The following is a 25499-nucleotide window of genomic DNA, read 5'->3' as shown; positions in this document are numbered from 1 at the left end:
TTTTCTTGGACATGGGGCTTGAACTCAGTGCCTGGATTCTGTCCCTGAGCCCCTTTGCTCAAGGATAGTGCTCTACCATACTGAGCCATAGCTCCACTTCCAATTTTCTGGAGGTTAATTGGAGATAATAGTCTCATGGGTCAGGCTTGCTTTGAACCTTAATTCTCAGACCCTGGTCTCTGGAGTAGTAAGGATTATAGGTGTGAGCCACTGTTGCCTGTGGCTGGCTGAGTCATATAGCTTAATAAACTGCAGGCAGACCTAAGCTTCAGTTTCCAGTTTATCTAATACTTATCTAGTTTTTTTTTTTCTTTCCTGTCCTGAGGCTTTAACTCAGGGGCTGGCACTGCTTCTGAGCTTCTTTTTTTTTTTTTTTTTGGCCAGTCCTGGGCCTTGGACTCAGGGCCTGAGCACTGTCCCTGGCTTCTTCCTACTCAAGGCCAGCACTCTGCCACTGGAGCCACAGCGCCGCTTCTGGCCGTTTTCTGTATATGTGGTGCTGGGGAATCGAACCTAGGGCCTCATGTATCCGAGGCAGGCACTCTTGCCACTAGGCTATATCCCCAGCTCTCTGAGCTTCTTTTGCTAAAGGTTTGCATTGAACCACTTGAGCCACAGTGCCAGTTCCAGCTTTTTCTGTTTATGTGGTACTGAGGAATCGAACCTAGGGCTTCATGCATGCTAGACAAGCACTATACCTCTAAGCCACATTATGTTCTTTAAATAACCACTTTATAATTAATTATAATCATCTGCAGTGAGTCTGTTAAGTGGTCTGGGCCTGTGATTCCTCATATGTAAATAAGGATAAAACGTTATTTATTTCTGTGCCTGTCCCAAGGCTTGAATTAGGGGCCTGGGTACTGTTCCTGAACGATTTTGCTCAAAGCTAGAGCTCTGGGCTGGGGATATGGCCTAGTGTAGTGGTAGAGTGCTTGCCTTATATACATGAGGCCCTGGGTTCAATTCCTCAGCACCACATATATAGAAAAAGCCAGAAGTGGCGCTGTGGCTCAAGTGGTAGAGTGCTAGCCATGAGCAAAAAGAAGTCAGGGACAGTGCTCCGGCCCCAGTGCAAGCCAAAAAAAAAAAAGCTAGCGCTCTACCACTTGAGCCACAGCTCCACTGTCAGCTTTTTAGAAGTTTATCTTAGATCACAATTTCACAGACTTCCCTGCCCTGGCTGGCTTTGAACCTCGATCCTCAGATCTCAGCTTCTTGAGTGGCTAGGATTACAGTTGTGAGCAATCAGCGCCTAGCTGATTTGTGTAGTTTTTTTCATTAAACTCTTTTGTGCAAGGTGTGCACCTAAGTAGATACTATAGTTCCTTCCTTTTCCCGCTTTTCTCTCCGCGTAGGCCATTTATCCTTAACTCTGAAAGGGGCTTCACAAGCACTCAACACACCGGGCCCAACAGCACAAACACCACTTGTATTCAGATTCTCTTTTATTTCCTTTTCTCTTTTCCACCTAGCCTCTCGCCCCACCCAGGGGCAGACCACGCCCCGGCGTGTGACGTCAACACGCCCTGTGCGTCGCGGCGCGGCGCTTACTGGGGGCCCGGCTTTCGCCCGCTGCTGCCGCCGCCGCCGCCGGCCGCGGCTGCTCTCCCAAGATGGCGGCTCCTCCGGGCGAGTACTTCAGCGTTGGGAGCCAGGTGTCGTGCCGGACGTGCCAGGAGCAGCGGCTGCAGGGCGAGGTTGTAGCCTTCGACTACCAGTCCAAAATGCTGGCTTTAAGTATCCTTCCCTGCCTGGAACCCGAGGCCAGGCCGGCGTGTAGGTGCGGTGGGGGGGGGGGGCGGGGGACGACAGCGGCGGCTAGGGCCCTCTCCGGGCCTTGGGGCGACCGGCTACCGCGGCGCCGGGAGCGCATGCGCACGGCCCTGAGTTCCCCTCCCCCTCCCGCGGGCCCTTCGGGGCACTTTAGGGACCCTGTCTCCCATCCCTGCGGGAGCTGGCCCTCAACCCAGGGTTGGTGGGTGGAGGACGCTTGACACGCGGGTGGCTTTTCGGGGGTGAGGGACGTTATGAGAGGGGACATACTGATTAGTAGAAGGGCTGGTGGTGGGAGGGAGCTGGTGGATTGATTCCGGATGGAGGGTCAGGTCGGGTCAGGTCGGTAAAATCTTATGGGGAGGGGATGTGTAGGGTAAGGAACTGCTAGTAGGGCAGGGTTAGGGAATTTGGGTGTGTGTGGGTATCTCTTGGTGGGATCTGGTATGAGAAAGGGCGGTGGGATGGTGACCAAATGGTCCTTGCCCTTATCAGGGGAGACTAACTGCAGGACAGAGTTTGGCTCTGAAGTGCTGGCTTGTATTGCTGATTTATATGTGTGGTGCAGGTGTGTGTGTGTGTGTGTGTGTGTATGTGTGTGTGTACTTTGCTTGAGCTCTGACTTTTAGGTCTCTAAATCATTTGGAATAATTGTTGGGGGGAGTTTGATTGGTAAATTGGTCTAGACAGGGCTTGCCACGTTTTTTTTTCCCCCATGGGTTTATGTATGAATGTGGGTTACAGGTGACAGAGTAAGTTCTCATTTTCTCTTGCTTAGTCCAGCACATGGAGTCCTGACTTCCATAGTAGTGGCCTCCTTTTTGAAAGTACCAGTGTTAAACTGAATGGAAGAGGTGGCCTGCTCCTTTGGGGTGGAAATGATTTCTGAATTACTCCAGCAAACTCACTCTTGGAAACAAAACGCTTCCTGGTTGGAATAAAACTGCTTCCCCTTTTATTTGAGCTACAGGTGGGTTTACTTGGATTTTTATTTACTTTATTTTTTTTCTTTTTGAGAAGTAATCCTTTATGGCATTCTTCCAAATGAAGTTTCCTACCAAGTCTGCTGCCTTAGTGGCAAGCATTTTAATTCATTTAACCACCAGTTGTAGCTTTCTAGTTTAGGAATATGTCTTCTTAAACTAATGTAGGAATGATTGTCTACTTGCTCTTTCTTTTTATAAAGAACACAAAACAAATCCAAGAGGTCATACCTCCACTAAGTGGTTTAATTTGTAAGGGTCTTAGGAAGAGGACTTATTCTACTTTTAATTGTAGTAGTAGAGCAAGGTCTTAGTAAATGATTGAAGAATGAATGAATAGATGGATGAATGGATTAACTAGGCGAGTCACCCTTGGTGTTCCTTTCCAATTGCTCTAGTTTTCTCCTCAGCAAAATGAGAAATTTCAAAACTAAAGGAAAAAAAAATCCTATGTAGAGTCAGGGACTATTGTACCAGGTTCATAGGTTTAAGACAAATGGTGCATGTGAGGTATTGAAACTCATGCCTCCATAAAATCCTTAGGGAAAGTGACAGAAACATCTTAGAGACTTTCGGTTTCAGGTCAAATGTGGAGAGATCTTTTGGTCATGGGTTTGAGCACGAGGAAAGTGACAGGACAGGTGATATAAAGAGTACCTTGTACACTTGCCTTGTGTGAATTGTTTTTTATGCTTCGTTTGGGGTATATCTCTGCTTGTCTATTTTCCTTAACTTTATTTTCTCACCAGAATGTCCCTCTTCCAGTGGAAAGCCCAACCATGCAGATATCTTGCTCATAAACTTACAGTATGTTTCAGAAGTGGAAATAATTAATGACCGAACAGAAACCCCTCCTCCTCTAGCTTCACTCAATGTTAGTAAGGTAAGAATTGAGGGACAGGTTTGGCTCTCCAAAGTGATGGGAAAGATGAATCTGATTAACTCTTGGTGATACCAATACATTGTCTATTTTATATTGACTTAAAATTGCTTGTTCTGATATTTTTTACATATTTTTTTCCTCTTTATTTCTGGATATCTTCAGATCTTAAGAAATATTTTGGAGGGCTGGGAATATGGCCTAGTGGCAAGAGAGCTTGCCTCATATACATGAAGCCCTGGGTTCAATTCCCCAGCACCACATATATAGAAAATGGCCAGAAGTGGCGCTATGACTCAAGTGGCAGAGTGCTAGTCTTGAGCAAAAGGAAGCCAGGGACAGTGCTCAGTACCTGAGTTCAAGGCCCAGTACTGGCAAAAAAAAAAAAAAAAAGAAATATTTTGGGCTGGGGGGTCTGGTTCAGTGGTGGAGTACTTGCCTATCCAATGCCAGGCTCTGGATTGCACCTTTTCTCCATCTGGTTTTTTTTTTTTTTGGTTGGTTTGTGGGTCTTGAACTCAGGGCCTGGGTGCTGTTCCTGAGCTCTTTTGCTCAAGGCTGTTACTCTACCACTTTGAGCTACAGCTCCATTTCCTGTTTGTGAGTGGTTTATTGGAGACAAGAGTCTCATGGGGACTTATCTACCCAGGCTGACTTTGAACTATGATCCTAAGATCTCAGCCTCCTAGGTAGCTAGGATTACAGGCATGAGCCATTAGCGCCTAGCTAGGTGAAAGCTAGATTTGCCCTCTATATGGAGGGATTTTTTTTTTTTAATCCTGGAGTCTGTGCGTGAACTTCTGGTGGTAGTAGGATTAGATAGAGTATTGCCTATTAACCTCCTAAAATTGTATGATATGACTGTGTGCATATATGATTGGAGTAATTTTCAGGTTCTAAGGGATTCCAGCAATAAAAGTTTAAAAGGCACTGCTTTATAGTTTCATTTTTTACTTTATATTTGAATTTTGAGGTCTAACACCTCAGTAGCTGTTTAGAATATTTTAATCTTACATATACAGATTGAGCTTAGGGAGCCTTAAGTCACTTTTTGTTGTTGCCGGTCCTTGGGCTTGAACTTAGCTTTTTTGCTTAAGCATAGTGCTCTATCACTTGAGCCACAGCGCTACTTCCAGCTTTTTCTTTGATTAATTGGAGATAACAGTCTCAAAGATTTTCCTGCCCAGGCTGGCTTTGAACCTCAGTCCTCAGATCTCAGCCTCCTGAGTAGTTAGGATTACAGGTGTGAGCCACCTGCACCTGGACTTGTTACTGTTTTAAAGTCTCCTCTTCTTGGAATACTTCCTGCCAGAAAAATTGAATCCTATCCTTAAAGTCTTAGTAAATGGCATCTCTTCCAAGAAGTCTTCTCTTATCATCAAAGCTAAAGTAATTTGCTTCCAGTATTATCATAATACCTTGTCATTCATAGCTTGAGTGACTATATCACTTAGAGCACAACCCAGGAAGTTTTGAGAGTAAAAGGGGCTGCTTTTATTTTTACACTGGGACAGAGGCACAGGTGTGTCCTGGGCAAATTGGACCCTAAAGTTACCAAGTGCATAGCCTTTTTGTAATTATAATTATGTATTATTTGCTTACTTTTCTAATGTCTGGCTTTTAATATTATTATTCTGTGAGAATACATACCATACCTGTTAGTTTCACTATTTAATTTATACAGCCTTGCACAGAGTAGCTGTCTAATAAGTATTTGTTGGATGTTCAAGTTATGCCTTCAGTTTTCAGTAGTAGCTGCCTTTCCTGAAATCTCTTGAGTTGGTTAGTTTTTCCCTGCAGGGGAATCTTGTAATGGGTATTCCCTTGGGAATGTGGCATGTTCTCTACAGTTCAGCAAAGCAAGAAAACACTTAGGCAGCTGCAACAATAGAGGCTACTGAATGAAGTTGCCTCAGATCTGCAGCTCCCTTGTCAGATTTCAGGGAAATGCCACACTTTTTAGTGATAGCCAAGGTCAGATTTTTAAGGATCTTGGGTTTCGCATTTGAAAGTTATGCAATATAGGAGGTCCATTCTTTGAAGCATATAGACTTTTTTTTTTTTGCCAGTCCTGGGGCTTGAACTCGGCCTAGGCATTGTTCCTGAGCTTCTTTTGCTCAAGGTTAGCACTCTACCACTTGAGCCAATGTGCCACTTCCTGCTTTTTCTGTTTATTTGGTACTGAGGAATGGAGCCCAGGGCTTTGTGCATGCTAGGCAAGCACTCTACCACTAAGCCACATTCCCAGCCCTTTCTTTTTCTTTTATTTTTGGCAGCCATGGTGCTCGCACTCGGGCTTGGGCACTCTATAGATTTTTGTGCTCAAGGCTAGCACTCTACCACTTTGAGCCACAGCTTCTGGTTTGGGGATGGTTAAGTGGAGATAAAAGAGTCACTGGCTTTGAACTGTGATCCTCGATCACATCATTCTCCTGAGTGGATAGGATTACAATTGTGAGCCACTAGTGCCCTACTGCAATTTTCTTATTATATTTGACCTTAAATAGCAATAGATATTGTTTATTTAGTTGGCGAATTATCTTTGTTTTTAGTGCTTTGCTTTCTGCCGGTCAGTTTTGCTTACTACTATTTTGCAAAGTAGTTGTTTAGCCACTTTCACACGAAAACTTTAGGAAGTAATAGCAGTGAATATCAGAAATCTTTACTTTTCTTATTGAATAGTTCTCTTGCAAAATGTTGAAAAAAAGTTACTGGGAAGAGTAGTCAGAAAGTAAAAACTTAGGGCTGGGAATGTGGCTTAGCGGTAGAGTGCTTGCCTAGCATGCATGAAGCCCTGGGTTCAATTCCTCAGCACCACATAAACAGAAAAAGCCAGAAATGGCGCTGTGGCTCAAATGGTAGAGTGCTACCCTTGAGCAAAAAGAAGCCAGGGACAGTGCTCAGGCCCTGAGTCCAAGCCCTATGACTGGCAAAAAAAAAAACAAAACAAAAAAACCCCCCAAAAAACCAGAAAGTAAAAACTAAAATTAGATGAAAGTTGATTATCTTTGGATTTTGCTAATCTTTGCTTTGTCAGATGTGTTTATGAGTAAGCTGTATTTGCTGTCCCTTAAAAATCAACTTTTTAGGGACAGTGCTCAGGCCCTGAGTCCAAGCCCCAGGACTGGCCAAAAAAAAAATCAACCTTTTATGCAGGCACTGGTGGCTCATGCCTGTAATCCTACCTAATCAGTAGGTTCAGATGTGAGGATTGAGGTTCAAAGCCAGCCTGGGCAGGAAAGAAAGTCTATGAAACTCATCTCCAATTAACCACCAGAAAATTGGAATGGTGCAGAACTCAGTTCAAAAGAACTCAGGAACGGCACCCAGGCCCTGAGTTCAAGCCCCACAACTGACAAAAAAACAAAAACCAAAAAAAAACACCTTTTAGTAAACTGCCATGCCAAGTGCCTGTGGCTTATGCCTATAGTCTGTGCCACTCAGGAGGCAGAGATCTGAGGATTGCAGTTTGAAGCCAGCCTGGGCAGAAAAAGTCCCTGAGACTTCTCTTAAGCACCAAAAAAGCTGAAAGTGGAGTTATGGCATAAGTGGTAGATCACTAGCTCTGAGCAAAACAGTTTAGGGACAGTGTTTAGGCCCTGAATTCAAACATCTGGATTGCCACCAAGAAAACCCTTTCAAGATGCTTTGTTATTCTTCCTTGTAGAGTGATTTGGAATTCATGTGCCTCCTGGACTGTTCTTTATAACACTTAAATCTGAATAGATATTTATGTCTTCCTTGAGTAACATGGAAAAGTCTCCATTGTTGAGAGCATGGATGAGGGTTTTCTTAAGATGAAGGATTACTTAATTACATGGAAGGGAACTAAAATACTTGGAGGTGCAGTGTAGTGCTTCAGATGCTCACTGTCTGGTGGAGCAGTTTGTACTCAAAACTTGCCAGTGAAGATGCCATCACGTGTTGGCTCTTCTTATTGACATAGAAAGGACTTTGCCTAATCAAACCTGTTCATATAAACTGGATATTTGTCTAATCCAACCCAGCAGGAATGGAAGAGAAGGACTTTTTTTTCCCATTTCTAGCGTGTATTTTGGTTGTATTCTTTTTCTTCTGAATAATTATTATCAAAGTGATGTACAGAGGGGTTACAGTTTCATACATAAGGCAGTGGGTACATTTCTTGTATGATTGGTTGCCTCCTCCATTTCCTCCCCTCCCCCCTCCCTCTAAGAGAAGGACTTTTAAAGGAAATACTTAGTAATGACTCAACTAGAGAAGGTATAAACTAGCAGCTTCTTGGAAATCAGCCTGTTTTGCTTCCAGTTGGCAGGTCACTGTAGGCTAGGAAGTCTAATGTCTATCCCTAACAGTGGAATGGGAGCTTGGGAGAAGACACACACCAGTACTCCCCCCTACAGAAGGGGGAAGTCTTGAATATCTACTCATGTATAACTGAGATAGGGCCGATTGAGCCCAAGGCCCAAGAGCATGGCTTGCTAGCCAAATGTTCTATCACTAAGATGTACTTCCAGCTCCTCTGATATCATTTGATATCTATTGCCAGTTAAAATGTTCCACATTTTTTTCAAATTTTACTTTCTTTTTTTCATTTCTTTATTGTCAAAGTGATGTAGAGAGAGGGGTTACAGTTTCATATGTAAGGCAGTGAGTACATTTCTTATCCAACTTGCTACCTCCTCCTTCATTTCCCCCCTCCCAAATTTATAGAAGTATTCAAATAAATGTACAAGAACATACCCAAATCCATTGTAAGTGAGGTCCTGGCTAATCATAATAATGGTGGCTATTTTATTTTATTGTTGTTTGAGACAGGACCTTGTTAGGTAGCTCAGGCTGGTCTCAAACTCTAGCTTCCTCCTACGTCAGCCTCCTGAGTGCTAGTAACAAGTCATATACTACTACTTCAACTATAGGGCTTTCTTAGTTTGCTATTTCAAACCAAGAAGGCTTAAATCCTGCCTGGAAGCAAGAGCCCTAGAAACCTCCTGGTAGAGTGAAGTAGGATTTTTTTTTTCCCCCTGGTCCTGGGGCTTGAACTGTGGGTGTAGATGCTGTCCTTGAGCTCATTTTGGTTAAGCCCACTTACCACTTGAGCCACAGCTTCATTCTAGCTTGTTCTGTGACTAATTGGAGATAAGGTTTGCATGGACTTTCCTGTCTGGGCTGGCTTAGAACCACTATCCTCAGATCTCAGCCTCCTGAGTAGCTAGGATTGTAGGTGTGAGCCACCAGTGCCTGGCTGGCTTTTTCTGTTTATGTGGTACTGAGGAATCGAACCTAGGCCTTCATGTATGCTAGGCAAACACTGTACTACAAAGCCACATTCCCAGCCAAATTGACAGTATTTTATACTCCGGGAATAAAAAATTACCCAAGATTTAGTAGTGTTCCTAGGAAATGGTTTTGAATATGTCCGAATTTACCAGATTTTTGTTTTGTTTTGCTTTTTGCATTGGTCAAGGGGGCACTGTCCCTGAGCTCTTTTTTGTTTGTTTTTGGTGGATTGCAGGCCTTGAACTCATGGCCTGGACACTCACCGAGCCTCTTTGTGTCCAAGGCTATGGTTCCTACCACTTTGAGTCACAGCTCCACTTCCAGTTTTCTGGTAGTTTATTGGAGCTAAGAGTCTCACAGACTTCCTGCCTGGGTTGGCTTTGAACCACAGTCCTTAGATCTCAGCCTCCTGAGTTGCTAGGTTTACAGGCCTGAGCCACCAGTGCCTTGTTCAAGTAGGCCATATTCCCAGCCCCTCTATATGATCTTTAAACTGCCTTCTTCCCTTCCCCCCTTCTTTTAGTTAAACAGCTGAAATAAATGAGCTTATTAAGTGCCTTCTTGAAGAGTGGGGACTTTTTGTTGTTATTGTTGTTGGTCATAGGGCTTGAACTCTGGGCCTGGGCACTGTCCCCAAACTCTTCAACTCAAGGCTAGTGCTCTACCACTTGAGCCACAGTGCCACTTCCCGTTTTCTTGTGGTTAATTGGAGATAAGAGTCTCACAGTCTTTTCCTGCCCAGACTGGCTTTGAATTGGGATCCTCAGATCTCAGCCTCCTGAGTAGCTAGGATTTACAGGTGTGAGCCACCAGCGCCCGGCTTGGGACTCTTTTTATGTGTCATGCTCTTAACTACCAATAGATGGACATCTTATTCATTATTTTTGTTCTTGGGTTGGAGATTGAACTTGGGGCCTTATGCATGCTAAACAAATATTACCATTAAGTTACATCCTCTGTCTATGTTACTGTGCATGGATTTGAAAAGATCTTATGGTTATGGGAATTTGAGTTCACTTAAAAAAAAATTTTTTTTTAAGTTTGTGCTGGTCCTGGGGCTTGAACTCCGGGTCTGGTCACTGACCCTGAGCTTTTTTGCTCAAGGATAGTACTCTACCACTTAAGCCACAGCCACACTTCTGGCTTTGTGGTATTAATTTGAGGTGAGAATTTCATAGACTTTCCTGCCTGGGCTGGATTCAAACCCCAATCTTCAGATCTCAGCTTTCTTAGTAGCTAGGATTGTATATGTAAGCTGCTGGTGCCTGGCTTACTTTAAATTTTAATTGCAAAGTCTCCTATTTTTCCTAACTCTGTGTATAGCCTAAGTAACTTAAGATTTGTCTAAATGAAACAAACACTCAAACATCTGTATTACTAATAAATGTTCTTAAGAGCAGAAAAGCATCATCAATGTTATATGATCAGGGGCAGGGTCTGTAGTTGAAAAAATCTTGGAATGTAAGACAAATCAGTCTTTAGGGTCAAGTCTCTACCAGTTCTTCATACTAAGCATCATTTTCCTATCATATAATATATATCAATTTTTGCTGTTATCGGGGCTTGAACTCAAGACTTGTGCTTTTAGTTGACTCTTTTGCTTAATTAAGGCTGGCACTCTACCAGTTGAGCCACACCTCCACTTCTGGCTTTTTGGTGGCTAATTGGAAAAAAAAGTTTCTTGGATTTGTCTGTTCAGGTTGCTTCAAGCGTTAATCCTCAGATCTCAGCCTCCTGTGTGGCTAGGTTTATAGGCATGAGTCACCAGCATCTGACTGGTTTTTTATTTTAGCTTTTTTTAAAAGATAGGTTATACTATGTATACTGGCTGGCCTTGGACTCAAGTGCTTCTCCCAGCCTTAGCCTCCTAAGAAGCAAGGACTATAACTGTGCATGCCATCACATCTGGCTCAAGCAGTGTGTGTGTTACTGAGTTTTGAACAAAGGGACTTGTATTTGCTAGGCTTAGCACTCTGCCACCTGATTGAAACCCCCAGTTCTATTTGCTGGTGGATATTTTCAACATAGGTTTTTGCTTCCTATCTGTGCCTACTCTGGGGCTGTAATCTGGCTACTTTAGGCTTTCCGTTATTTCTGGGATTACAGGCATGAGCCACCAGTGCCCTGTTTTCTGTATTGGAGATTGAATTTAGGGCCTTAGGCTTTGCTAGGTAGAACAGTATTATATTAGAAACTTTGAGGTAGAAACTTATAGCGAAGAACAGGGAGACTTGGGGATTGATAATTGGAAGAAATCTTTTTTGTTTTGATACAAGGTCTCTCTGTGTAGCCTAGCCTGGCCTAGCCTTGAACTCAAGCTCCTCAATATGTACCCATTTGGAAGATGAGAGCCTGTCTCTTGCAAACTAACAATGAGAGCTTTTTAGCTAGTAGTGGTGCCCAGCACTCAGGAGGCTGAGGCAAAGAAAAGGCTGGGGGGTTGCGGGGGGGGGGGGGGCGGCTAAAGTGGCAGAGTGCCTACCTAGGAAAAAGGCTGGCAGTTCAAACCCCAGTACTCCCCCCCTCACGCCCCCCCACACAGTGAGGGCTATGCAAGAGCAACTAGGTTTCTTGGGGTAAAAGTTGTCTTCTGGTCTACCACCCCTTGGGAGCCCCCACAAAGCTTTTAGGTAGCAGCTGCATTACTTCCTAACCCCTATGAGGGCAAATACACAGGTAGGCTGAGAGTGGTTCCTTGAAGTCAGTCACACCAGCAGGTTTCTCTCTGCTTCCTTTGTATCAGCTGTCTTTGCCTCTTAAATGCTAGCAGTAGGAATCCTGTGCTTTTATGGTCTGGTTATATGCAAATACTATTGCCCAGCTGCTAACTAACAAGGTGGTGTGTGTAGTGTTTGGATTTTGTTGTTGTTGTTGTTGTTAGACAGGGTCTGGATGCTGTCCTTGAGCTTCTGCTTAAGGCTAGCACTCTACCACTTGAGCCACAATGCCACTTCTAGCCTGAGTAGCTTATTGGAGATGAGAATCTCACAGAATTTCCTGCTTAGGCTGACTTCAAACAGCGATCCTCAGATCTCAGCCTCCTGAGGGTAGCTAGGATTACAGGCCTGAGCCACCAGTGCCTGGCTTACTATCTTTTCTTCCTGTCTGAGTCACTGAATGCATGAGAGATGTGTGCCCTTGGTGTTCATTCAGTCACTCCCTTAAGGGTTACTCAGCAGGCATGATTAGAAGCCTTTTAATATTGATGGTGCTTTGGTATCAAGTTCATGTGCTTTTCTCCTTTGCCCACATCAAGGTGCTATATATAAAATGGCCCCAGGAGGAAGCACTGGTTAGTAACAAGGAATGACTTTGTTTTCACTGGGAATCATACAAAATGAAAGGAGAGGCAGGTAAGTGCAGGTTGTCATGTGCAGTCATTTCAGTTAAGCCACATGCACATTAATAACACATGTTTGTAGGTTTACGCTTTTTTATTTGCCTGAGCCCAGTGTGTTCTTAAACTTGGTGCCTTTTATTTTAGATGCTAATTAGTGCCTTGGTTTTGATTGGTAGTGAGGCCAGCAGCTAGTACGTTGCCATTGAAAATGGGTTTTGTGTGGGTGATAAATTGTAATCCCAATGACCTGAAGCCTAACAAGTGTACCCTATACCTTTGCTATTTAGGTCATTGCTATTATCAGTTCTTTTTGACCTTCTGACAATAATCATGAGCATACTAGCTTGGAATAACTAGACCATTCATAGATACACATTTACAAAAAAAAAAAAAAAGGAGGGGGAAGCTGGGTAACAATGGGCTTACACCTGTAAACCTAAGCTACTCAGAAGGCTGTGATCGAGGGTCATGGTTCAAAGATAGCCTGGGTAGGGAAGTCTGTGAAACTCTTTTCTCTAACCACCAAAAATTTGGAAATGGAGCTGTGGCTTAAGTGGTAAAGCACTAACTTGAGCAAAAAGCTCAAAGACAGAGCCCCAGGTCTTGAGTTCAAGTCCCAGAACTAATACCTCCCAAATGTAAAAACATTTAGATTTGTATAACAGCTAAGATGATCACTTGCTCTTCAAAAGAAGGCTTGTCCACATTTTACATGAGTTTTTGTGCTAGGAAAAAGCAAGGTGACCTCATCTCAGTTTTTTTTTTTTTGCCAGTCCTGGGCCTTGGACTCAGGGCTGAGCACTGTCCCTGGCTTCTCTTTGCTCAAGGCTAGCACTCTGCCACTTGAGTCACAGCGCCACTTCTGGCCATTTTCTGTATATGTGGTGCTGGGGAATCGAACCCAGGGCTTCAAGTATACGAGGCAAGTGCTCTTGCCACTAGGCCATATCCCCAGCCCCTCATCTCAGTTTTGAGGTGAAGAAATAACTTCTAGATTCTTTTTGTGGAAACAGTCTCTCCTTGCCTAATTGGTTGGGCCCACTGTGGGAGATCTTCACTCTATTTGTACAACTTTGGTGAAAGTAGATTCTTGCAGCTCAGTGTCATGTTGAAACATTTTTCAGAATGCATGAAAATACAGTCTGTGAACTGTATGTTGGAGGCTTCAGGGTTTGCAGAGTTCAGATCTGCAAAGACTAATTGTATAGATAGAGCTAAAAAGTACATGAAGATCTGGAGCTGAAATAAGATACAGCTAAGGGATATAGTGCCCCTAAAGCTGTGTTTAGAGCTCTTGCCAAATGTGTATAAAACTTTGAGTTCGATCCCTAGCACCACCAAAACAGCAAAAGGGAAAAAAGAAATAAGCAATCCAGCCAGCTTGCACGCATTTCTGCTGATTGTTCCAAGTGTCCCTTATGCTCTTTCAGCATTTGAAATCTGTTCACACTAGAATTGAAGTAGAGAATCACCTCATCCATTTTCCTTTGCTTTCAGAACCTTCAAAAGAGATTGTGCAACTGGTGTTTGGGGGGACAAAGAGGGTGTATTTTGAAATAGCCTGTGTAACAGTGACACATTTGGCTATCTAAATAATCACTTTGGCTGAGATTTATGTTCGTTTTATTCTCTCTCTGGTAAAGATCCAAACGTGGCTCCTATCTCAGTCTCCCCTACTCCTTCCAGCTTAATTTGTCAGTTCCATTCTTAAACTGGTTTCCTGAGCCAACTCATCTCTTACTGAATGAAGTGATGTTACATTTTAAAACTATTATGTAGGTGACAAGAACATTTTACTCAGAACACTCAGGCTGTCTAGTCACCACAGGCTTTATAGAAAGAAGTAGCTTAGTCTGACCCAGCATTAGATTTGGTTTTCCAGGGAAAAACATGTTTTCAAAGTCCTGGCTTATGATATGAACACCTGACTGTCCACTGGCTGCTTCTAGGATCTCTGCTGCCCTCCAGCTTCTTTTTTTCCTTGGTGACTTTAGGTTTTCTAAGGCGTTATTTAGAAAGCACGACTCAAGGAAACTTCCTTGTTACCAAGGTTTTCTTGGTTCCTAAGTATTGCTTTGCTTGTTGCTTAAAATACGCTGTCAGCAGTTCTCTTTCCATAGAAACTGAGTGCTTTCAAGCCAACAAGGCTTTCTTGCCACAGTTGGAAGTGTTACGACTCATTAAAAGAAAAATTCTCTGTAAAATTGTAGCCTGATGAGACTAAATGGCAGCCAGGCTTGAACAAGGAAAGATTATTTTATGTGCTGCTATTGTTTTTGAGTCTGTCCATATCCTAGAGACCGGGTGAACTCTGGCTTCCTAGTACTACAGTTTTGCCTTGCTTTCTGCTCTTCCCTGGGAAACTGGAAATAACAGTATGTATGGGGCTATGGACTAGTCCTTACGTATAGTCCTTATGTATTCACATCCTCTCCTTTCTCCTTCAGACACTCTGAAACTTAAAAGATGAGACTACTCACTTTTCTATAACCCCTTCCTTTCTGCTGTTTACTTTTCCTTCCTATAGAACTGTTGCTTTTCGTTTAAAGGGTCACTATAGAAGCAGAATATAAAATATTTAAGGATTCCAAGCATCTAGGTACTGTTGGAACATGCTGGAGAGTATAATCTCTTTTTGTACTTATAGAGCTGATGTTTGGTGAAAAATTGTATGTTTGTGCATGTGTTTACTGTGGTGTAGCTTCTTTACTCTTGAGGCTGAACAATCTCCAGATCATTCATTTGGTTTTCAAATGCATTGTCTGTCTTTGTCTTAACTGTCTTGTCCAGCATATTTGTTTCACACTCAAATTTGTACTCTGAAGTCTCTTAATAACCAGTAATATGGAGTTATTTTAAATTGTGAGATTTCCTAGGTTTTAGTGGACTACCATGCAGGCCCTGGTGGCTCATGCCTGTAATCCTAGCTACTCAGGAGGCTGAGATCGTAGGATCATGGTTCAAAGTCAGCCTAGGCAGGAAAGTCTGTGAGACTCTAATCACCTGAAAAGCCTGTAGTGGAGCTGAGGCTCAAGTGATTGAGTGTTAGCCTTGAGCACAAAAGTTCAGGGGCAATGCCCAGGCCCTGAATTCAGTCCCCAGGTCTATTACAAAAAAGAAAATAAATAAGTAAAAAAAGGTTTTGCTAGACTTGCTTTTGATCATTTTGTCATTGTTCCACCAGAGGGCAGTGAAGGAACAGACAATGTAGAGTGCAGACATTTCCTTTTACTGAACAGCAGAGCAGGGTTACCTGCATTGGAATGTATTCAGCATCCATGGTTGAGATCTAGTCTTTGTGTGAGCAGATAATGGTGCTGGACAGGCAGAGCCTCAGCCTCAGAATTTGATCTGTGAGGTTGTTATGTGAGTTAATTTCTAAACCTGAGTCTTTAACCAGCAGCAATACACATTATTTTCCTCTTTAGCTAGAAATATATACATATGCATCACCTTTTATCTCTAACCATCACTTATCACATAGCCTTCTAGGCATATTGTATGATGTTACTCTGCTTTGTTTTCCTTCTAGCTTTTACTACTGTCTGAAATTGGTGTGTGTGTGTGTGGTTTTTTTTTTTTTAATGGTCCTGGGCTTTCACACTTGCTGGGCAGGTGCTCGGTATACCACCTGAGTCACTCCTCCAGCTAGTTGTCTGTAAGTTTTTTGTTTACATGTATATATAGTCTGTCTTTTCACCCCCATCCCCCCTTCAAAATATAGTACATATTTGGCACTTGGGAGGTCCTCAGGAAGAAAGAAGAAAGGAAGGTGTGTTTGTTAAGACTAGCAGTAACTATTGAGGTATTATACTGTGGGGTATGTTTCACTTTGGCTATCTGATAAAACTGAATCTCTCCAGACCAGTCTTTTCTGACCTCTCCTCAATTTAGGTCCTGACTGTTGGGAAGGGTGAAGTGAATACTTTTCTGAGCCTCTTTCATCTCTCCCACCCTAGCTTGCCAGCAAAGCGCGGACAGAGAAGGAGGAGAAGCTGAGCCAGGCCTATGCAATCAGCGCTGGTGTCTCCCTAGAGGGCCAGCAGCTCTTCCAGACCATTCACAAGACGTGAGTTGGGGAAGGGTAAGGGGTCTCTTGTCCTAGGAGTGATGTTGCCTGTTTGTGTTGTGTGGGGGACGATGAGTATTGTGTTGGAAGCACACTGGCATCAAGGGATGTGGTGCTTGTTGCTTCTTTCCACACAATAGTGTGCTCATACCAGTTATCTCTGGGCTTCCATTTCTTGTCTCTAAAACTTTGGGTCCCTTCTAGACCTAGTAGTTCAGATTCTGAAATAGTGATTTCTTTCTCAGTATTTTCTTGTTATCAAACCTTTCTTTAGAAAGCTGATGTTACTTGTTTGTTTGTGTTGGTCCTACAGCTTGGGCTTGAACTCAGGTAGTGGGCGCTGTCCCTGAGCTTTTTTGCTCAAGGCTAGAGCTCTACCACTCGACCCACAGCTCCACTGCTGGCTTTTTTTGGTGCTTGGAGATAAGAGTCTCAAGGACTTTTCCTGCCCAGGCTGGCTTTGAACTGCAATCCTCAGGTCTCCTGTGTAGCTAGGTTTACAGGCAAGAGCCAAGCTACCAGTGCCCAACTTGATGCTGTCTTACTAAGGGAAAGTTATCAATATCACTTTAGCATGTGTACACTGGGATGTACAGTAGGGAGTTAGAGAGTACAGAAGGCTACCTCTTACCACTTCCAAAGGCATTTTGTCACAGTAGAAGTCATTTGACTCTCCACTAGCTTCCCTAGCTGCTGTAAACTGGAACATTTGACACTTCCCCTCCCCCCTGCTGCCTTCTGTTACTCTATTTAACCACCCAGGGTCTGGTGCACAGATGGCAGCTGGCACCCGAGCTGTCTGAGGCCATGTGTATCTGAGCATTTACAGGTATGTGAAGGAACTCTCTTGGTAGTATCAGCTGCCCTGGGATTCCCCAAGTGTGAACTCAAATGTTTTTCTCTGTCTGGCAAGTGTCCAGCTGTCTGGTAATTGAGAGGGGCCACCCCATGGGGTGTAGTAAGGGAAGAGTACAGATAACTTTAAGAAGGGAAGTTTGCCTGTCTTAAGTGGTGTTTCTCCTGGTCAAGGATAGGCAATCTATCCCAGTGGTCCAGATCTGCTCATTTCCATGTACGTTGTCTGTGGTGGCTGCATTTGCCCCACAGTGGCAATGTTCAGTCATTGTGACAGAGCCCATATGGCCTAGAGAGCCTAAAATAGGTTTTCTATGACCCTGGACACTGGGCAGAGGTTGGATTTGATCCCAGCTGCTTCAGAGTAACAATTCCAGCCTTTGCTTGGGTTAAATAGGCATCAGTTTCCAGCCAGTGGCACCCAGAGAATATTTCTTGGTTCTTCTCCCTGGGTTGCTGCCATCTAGCTGTTAGCTGAATAGTAAGCTTAGGAGCTTGGGGTCTGTCTGCTGAAGTTCTTTATCAGGCAGGAGATGTGCACTATTTCAAAGAGAAAACTTCTTTGAGATGGTGGGATCTTTTACTTTGTAGTAGCTCAGACTAGTCTCAAACTCACTTCATAGCCCAGACTGGCTTGGAACTTGAACTTCCTGCCCTCCTGCCGCAGTCTCCTGTGCTGGGATTATTTGCATTTGCCACCACTCCTATTGGTTAAGAGGTGACATTTCACCTTCTGTCTTCTCCTTCTAGCATTAAAGACTGTAAATGGCAAGAAAAAAACATTGTAGTCATGGAAGAAGTTGTAATTACACCTCCATATCAAGTGGAAAACTGTAAAGGCAAAGAGGGGAGTGCACTGAGCCATGTACGCAAAATAGTAAGTAAAGGTGCTGAGAAGCTTAGGGAGAGCCACCTTCCCCTTGGCCTTTACCCTCCAGCATCAGAGTAGATGCTATGCTTTTGTATCTACAATGCTTCTCTAGCATTTCTGCCTGACCTTCTTTACTATGGGGCTCTGTAGCTGTGGCTTGTATTCTCCATTCCAGTCTACTGCCCTGGAGTGAGCAATGTGGAATAAAGTGAGGAACAAACTCTATGTTCTTTACATATGGCTTTAGCCAGGCCATTCCATAAGATGCCTGAACAGTTCTTCTCAGTCCAGGCTGGGTTTTTCTCAGGTGTTGGTGCTCTTCAAGGAAGGAATGGTTGCTGCAAATCTGTTGCCATGAACATTTCTGGTCCTTTGCATCTTACCTGACTTCGAGACTGAGACACAACATTTGTAATAAACTGGAAAAAAAAATCCTTCTGTTTTTTTGGTCTTAGAAGAATACTGAAAGACCACTCTCATGGATTTAAAAGTATGAGACTAATTCCTCTCTCCCTTAGCTTTTCACTTTATACCTATATCAAGAAGGGAGGAGGAATTTTGTTTGTAATAATCTCCCCTAGTTTTATTTCATATTTCAGCTTACAAATTTAGCTTCCTCAAAGCTAATTTTAGCTAATCTGCCAAAAATGTGGTTGAAATAAAAGGCTCTTGCCTACTTTGTTGGGAAGGCTGGTAGACTGTGCCAAAGGTACCTATACAGCCAGAACAGCCAGGCCAGGGTTGGTAAAGCCTGGACTCATTTGTTTAGGAGCTCTTGCTTGCCCACCTCATTTTCTAACTTAGCTGCTTGATCTCTTGCAGGTTGAAAAACATTTTAGAGATGTGGAAAGCCAAAAGATACTGCAGCGTTCACAAGCCCAACAACCACAGAAGGAGGCTGCTTTGTCATCCTGAGTCCACACACATGGAGGACTCTTCCAGCATCCAGCCAAGAAGGCGGTGGTGGTGGCTTCAACGGAGGCAGGCCGGGGGAGGGAAGGGATCCTATATTTCTTGTTGGCTCTTGTGAACAAAGGGTCAGCATTTCCAAATCTTAGACTTGAACAAACAAAACACCCAACAACAAAAAAAAAAGAACAAGAGAATAATTTAAAAGTTAAACCATTACTTGACTAACAGACTTCGGTCCACCATGTCCTTTTCACAGCCCCCTATGGAACAGTCATCTTGTTAATTTTATTTTTGAAAAGTCCTTTCCCACTTTGCCCCTTCATCTCTGACTTTCCTAATCTGTTCCTGCAATTCTGTTTTTTATAAGTGGTTACACTTGCCTTCTGAATGACTGAAAGAAACTTTTACATCTCTTCTTCCAAAATAAAAGTAACAAGCTGACTGTGATTCTTAAGTTGAGATCAGAGCAGCTGGGGTCTCACTTTAAATTTTTCCTTTTTTTTTTTTAACTTTTTTTCTTTTCTTTTTTTTTTTTTTTTTTTTGCACAGGGCATGGCTTGAATTAGTTTTATTTTTCTTAACTTTAAATATATATATGAAAATATATATTAAAATGTTCTCTAAATATTTTCTGCTTCTTGCAGGTCTCTTTTTACTAGATCATGGCCACTCTTTCCACTTCATACCTCTGAGAAAAGAACTGTGTTGCCCTTTCTACCACTCATACCAAGACAGCCAACTCGGTTTCGTTCACAGCAGGATCTCCTGCAGCACTTGTAGAGCCAGTGTGTGCAGGTGGGATTTGCTTTGAGGGTCCTGATGGCCTTTTAGTCTTTAACTGTATGTACCAGTCTTGCATTTGGCCCCAGCCTCAGGATTCTCCTTTTGTCTCACTTGATGGTACTAGAAGAACCTCTTACCACTCTCCACGCAGGAAACAGCTGCCTTTTCCCCCGTGCCTCTGCAGGAAGAACTTTCTTGCATGGCACATCTCAGCTCATCCTTCTCTGGGGCTGATTTTTTCTTCTAAGAAACCTGGAATCCATCTACTCTCTTAAGTCCTATATTCAGAGCTTCTATAGAAGTTTCTCTTCTGCCATCCTCTGGCTCCTTCTTCCACCCCCTGAAATCTTACAAGCTAATGATGGTTTGTATACGCTCAGCCAATGGGCAGAAAACCTGAAAAGAATTTCTGGACTTTAGCCCACCAGTTTGTCTGGTTTGACTAACCTGCTGAGAGCTGAGACTGGCACTCACTGCCTTTGTGCCTTCAGGGCAGTCTCATGGGCAGAGTGTGCCTCCAGCTGACTATCAGGCACTGAGTGGGACATGGGTGATGCTCATGTGACTGGCTAGAGCTTTGGGGGTGGAGTATGGGCTCTTTTTTTTTTTTTTTTTTGGCCATGATCTCTTTCCCCTTCCTTTTTTTTTAATTAAATAAATGGATCAAAATTAAATAATTCAAGCCCTGCCTTCAAAATGAAAAAAAATTTTTTTTTTAGTATTGTTTAGCAAAAACAATAAAACCCAAATTTTTTTAACCATCATTCATGTCTCGGGTTTGTGCGTGCTTTAGAACGCTTTGAGGAGGGAATCCAAGGTAACCAAAGAGGGCATGTGTGCTTGTTTGACCTATGCCTTTGAGTTTCCTGCTTCCTCTTTTTATTCCTTTTCTCATCCTCTGAGAACTCATTCAGAAATGTGCAAATTAGGTGATTTAAGAAAGTGCCTCAGAGTACCAAGTTTTGTGGAAATGGATGTGGGAGCAAAAGATATGAACCTCCTGCTCCATCACAAAGGATAGAAGGCGAGAAGTAAATCTTTAAATCCACCTGTTATTGATCTGAATTCAATTTAAAGAACCGTGCTTTTGATTTAGTCTTTTTTTTTTCTTTTTTGGTACTGGGGATTGAACCCAGGACATTGCACTTGCTAGGCAAGCACTTGGCCACTGAGAAAAGATTAAACAGGAAAATGAAAAGAAACCTTGTCACTCCTGGGAAACTTGAGATTCAGTAAAAGTAATGAAGGTATTGTAATAATCACTGGGTAATCACGAGCCTAGAGGAAATTTGTTACATGCACTGTGTCTTCAGTTCCCTCCCGGTAGTGTGTAGGGCTGTGAATCCACTGTCATGAGTGTTAGCTGATTTGGGCATTCTAAAATGAAAGAACTTGGGCTGGGAATGTGGCTTAGTGGTAGAGTGCTTGCTTAGTATGTGAAGCCCTGCATTCGGTTCCTCAGTACCACATAAACAGAAAAAGCCAGAAGTGGTGTTACGGCTCAAGTGGTAGCGTGCTAGCCTTGAGCAAAAGAAGCCCAGGCCCTGAGGACTGGCAAAATAAATTTAAAAAATTAAATGAGGAAACTTGAAGTAGCTCAAGAGATGGAGTTAGTATGGCTGAAAGACAATCAGTGAGGCACAGGAGGAAGAGCCTTTGGAGATAGGAATGGGGTTCAAATCCTCACAATTCCATTTCTCATTTTGTGTCTTGTTAAATCATTTCTCCTGCCTGAGTCTTCATTTTCCCAACTGTAAACATGGAAATAGCACCCATCACTTAGAACTGATGTGATGGGCTAAAGGTATTTAAGGTATCTAATGCTTAAAAGGTGCTCTCTATTCCTTTTTTTTTTTTTTTTTTTTTTGCCAATCCTGTATTAGTTTATTCCTAAGAGGATTCAATCAGGAGTGGATTAGGTGATTTCCAGAGTTCTAACTTTGCTTGAAAAATCTTTGTTTAGAGCTAAGTGAGATGATACATGCATGCGATCCTAGCACTTGGGGCTTAGGCAGGAGGATCAAGAATTCAAGTCCTGCTGGGTGCCGGTAGCTCACACCAATAACCCTACTTACTCAGAAGGCTGAGCTCTGAGGATCACAGTTGCAGATCGAAGGCAGCTGGGGCAGGAAAGACCCTGAGACTTATCCAATTGAACACCAAAAAAAGAAAAACTGATGGGTGCTGATGACTGATACCTATAGTCCTAACTATTCAGGAGGCTGAGATTGAAGAATCACAGTTCAAAGCCAGTCTAGGCAAGAAAAATCTGAGATTCTGTATCTCTAGTAAATTATCAAAACAGCTGGAAGTAGAGCTGTGGCTCAAATGGTAGAGTGCTGGCCTTGAGCAAAAGAAGCCTAGACACAACACCCAGGCCCCAAGTTAGGCCCAGGTATTCATACACACAAAATTCAAAGCTATCCTGGGCTACATAAGACCCTGTTACCCTGTGAAAGTGGTGGTATGGCTCAGTTGGTAGAGGACCATCCTTGAGTGTAAAAGCCAAGTGAGTACATGGGTCCTGAGCAGATGTGAGGAGAAGTCTTTTGAGGGTATTTGAAGTGAGGCTGATGGAAAGCATTCAGGCAAAGGTAGGGGGCCCAGATCTCTGCCCTCGATTTTTCATGGATATCTATCTCTTTCTGAAGTCTCTACAAAATGTCTCTATCATTTTTTTTTTTTTTTTTTTTTTTTTGGGCCAGTCCTGGGCCTTGGACTCAGGGCCTGAGCACTGTCCCTGGCTTCTTCCCGCTCAAGGCTAGCACTCTGCCACTTGAGCCACAGCGCCGCTTCTGGCCGTTTTCTGTATATGTGGTGCTGGGGAATCGAACCTAGGGCCTCGTGTATCCGAGGCAGGCACTCTTGCCACTAGGCTATATCCCCAGCCCCTACAAAATGTCTCTATCATTTGACAACCACTTTCCTTTAGGGTAAAAGTTGCACTGAGGTCAGTAACTTGATCAGAGTCCCCCCTGATTCCTTGGGATGGCAGAGTTAAAAAAAAACAAAAACAAACCCAGGCCTTGCCATTCATGGGCGTGCGTGTGCATGCGTTCCTGGGCATGCCAATACCAGGGCTTAAATTCAGGGCCTGGGTGCTGTCCCTGAGTTTTTTTTTCTTTTTGGTCAAGCCTAGCACTCCACCATTTGAGCCACAGCTCTACTTCCTGCTTTATTGGTGTTCCATTGGAGAAAAGAGTCGCACTGACTTTTCTTGCCTGGTCTGGTGCTTTTGTTGTTGTTGTTGTTGTTGTTATTGTTGTTTTTGGTCAGTCATGGGGCTTGAACTCAGGGCCTGGGCACTGTCCCTGAACTTTTATACTCAAGGCTAGTGCTCTACTACTTAGAGCCACAGGGCCACTTCTGGTTTTCTGGTGGCTAGAGATGGTCTCATGGACTTTCCTGCCTGGGCTGGCTTTGATCTTAGCCTCCTGAGTAGGATTACAGGTGTGAGCTACTGGCTCTGGGCTCTGGTCTGTCTTTGAGCCTTAATTCTCAGATCTCTGCCTCCTGAGTAGCTAGGATTACAAGTGTGAGTCAGTGTTGCCCAGCTTCATTCACGGGCTCTTAATGCAAGTCTACATCCTATATACTCCTTACTTCCCTTTGCCAAGTTAAGGATGGAACACAGGACTGTTGAGAGAAGATGCCCCCAGGATTGGAAGGACATTGAAGCTTGGAAGAGCATGGTACAGAAAGATCCCATCTGTGACAAAACATACACAAACAGTTTTGTAATATCTTTCTTGCTATAGGTCATTTTTCCTGTGTATACCTCACCCCCCCAGCATCTGTTCACCTGCTGCTGCACAATTTGTTGAGGGTTTCTGCTGTTCAGAATGTCCAGTTGCTGTTATATAAACAGCCTTGCCACAGGGATTAATACTGAACCTGCTGTTGATTTGGTGTTTTAAAATTTTGGAAATTTCTTAACCATTTCAATATTAGTTCAAGTTTCTTGCCTGTGAACCTCTTGACTCTCCTGACTGTGCTGGTCCTAGGGCTTAAACTCGGGGGCTAGGCACTGTCCCTGAACTTTGTTGTTGGTGATGGTGGTTGTGGGGCTTGAGCTCAGGACCCGAGTGTTGTCCCTGAAGTTTTTTTTTTGCCAGTCCTGGGGCTTGAACTCGGCCTGAGCACTGTCCCTGGCTTCATTTTGCTCAAAGGCTGGCACTCTACCACTTAAGCCACAACACCATTTCTGGCTTTTTCTATATATGTGGTGCTGAGGAATCGAACCCAGGCCTTCATGTATGTAAGACAAGCACTTTACCACTAGGCCATATTCCCAGCCCCTGTCCCTGAACTCTTGCTCAAGTCTAATGCTCTATCATTTTGAGCCACAGCTCTACTTCCAGTTTTCTGGTGGTTAATCAGAGATAAGATTCTCCCGGGGACTTTTTTGCCCAAGCTGGCTTTGAACCATGATCCTCAGAGCTCAGCCTCCTGAGTAGCTACATTTACAGGCTAGTGCCACCAGTGCCTGAACTTTTTTGCTTATGGCTAGCACTCTACCACTTGAGCCTCAGCTCCACTTTCCTCTTTTTGGTGCTTAATTGGAGAGAGGTCCCATGGAATTTTGGGTGTCAGCGGTTCATGCCTATAATCCTAGTTACTCAGGAGGCTGAGATCTGAGGATCACGGTTCTAAGCCAGCCCAGGCAAGAAAGTATAAGACTCTTACCTCCATCTAATCACCCCAAATCACAGACTTTCCTGCCTGAGCTGGCTTTGAACTGTGATCCTCAGATCTCAGCCTCCTGTGTAGCTAGCATCACAGGCATGCGCTACCAGCACCTGGCTTCCTAACGTTTTTGGAGTTAAGAATGCATGTATCACCAGGTGGTTCACACCTGTCATCCTCTAGGAGGTTTGAAGCCAACCAGGGCAGGAAAGTCCATGAGACTCCTAATCTCTAGTTAACCATAAAAAAAAAAAAAAAAAAAAAAAAAAAAAACCCAGAAGTGGAGGTGTGGCTCAAATAGTAGGGTGCTATCCTTGAACAAAAAAAAAAGCTCAGGGACAGCAACCCCTCCCCCAAATAAGGCTTTTTGGTCATACATAATCCTGTCCTGCCTGAGGATACTGGTAGCAATGTAATTAATATTGGAGGCCCAAGTGCCGAAGGAATATTAGCAGGAGATAGTGTGGAAGCTGGTTATAAGATGGCTTAATTTCCCATTGCTGGAAGCCTCGGATGTGTCTTTTTGTTCTTGTTTATGTGTCCTAGTACTGAGGCTTGAACTCAGGGCCTTGATCTCTACCCCTTGAGCTGTGCCTCCACTTGTGGTTCTTTTTGCTAGATTAAGTGTTTTCATCAACTGGGTTTGCTTTAAACAACCATCCTCTGATTTCAGTTCCCTAAGTGGCCAAACCTGTTTTGGATAAATACTCACCTTTGCTGGGTGCCAGGGGCTGATGACTGTAATTCTAGCTACTCTGGAGGCTGAGATCTGATGATCGTGATTGGAAGCCAGCCTGGGCAGAAAAGTCCCTGTCAGACTCGTATCTCCACTACTCAAAAAAGCTACCAAAAATTTTTATATATAAATATATATAAGCATATATATATATATGGCATTGTGGCTCAAGCAGTAGAGCTCTAGCCTTGAGCATGAAGAGGCTGAGGGACAGCGTCCAGGTCCTGAGTCTAAGCCCTAGGACTGGCAAAAGGAGGAGGAGGAGGAAGAGAAAAAAATACCTTGTACTCACATTTGTGTTACTCTCTCATACCTACCTGATGACATAAAACAGATTCAGTAGTCATCA

General features: G+C 43.5%; 1 protein-coding gene across 1 annotated transcript; it reads left to right on the top strand.

Moving 5' to 3' along the window:
- Window positions 1-1548: 1548 nt before the first annotated feature.
- Window positions 1549-20793, top strand: Lsm12 (LSM12 homolog). Its single transcript, XM_048367058.1, has 5 exons — window positions 1549-1740; window positions 3509-3642; window positions 16198-16307; window positions 17913-18039; window positions 18856-20793. The coding sequence occupies exons 1-5, from the start codon at window positions 1617-1619 to the stop codon at window positions 18946-18948; spliced, it is 588 nt and encodes a 195-aa protein (XP_048223015.1). The 5' UTR covers window positions 1549-1616; the 3' UTR covers window positions 18949-20793.
- Window positions 20794-25499: the final 4706 nt, after the last annotated feature.

Source organism: Perognathus longimembris, chromosome 17, assembly GCF_023159225.1.
Source record: "Perognathus longimembris pacificus isolate PPM17 chromosome 17, ASM2315922v1, whole genome shotgun sequence".
Lineage (NCBI taxonomy): Eukaryota > Metazoa > Chordata > Mammalia > Rodentia > Heteromyidae > Perognathus > Perognathus longimembris.
This window is presented reverse-complemented; position numbering and strand designations above follow the sequence as displayed.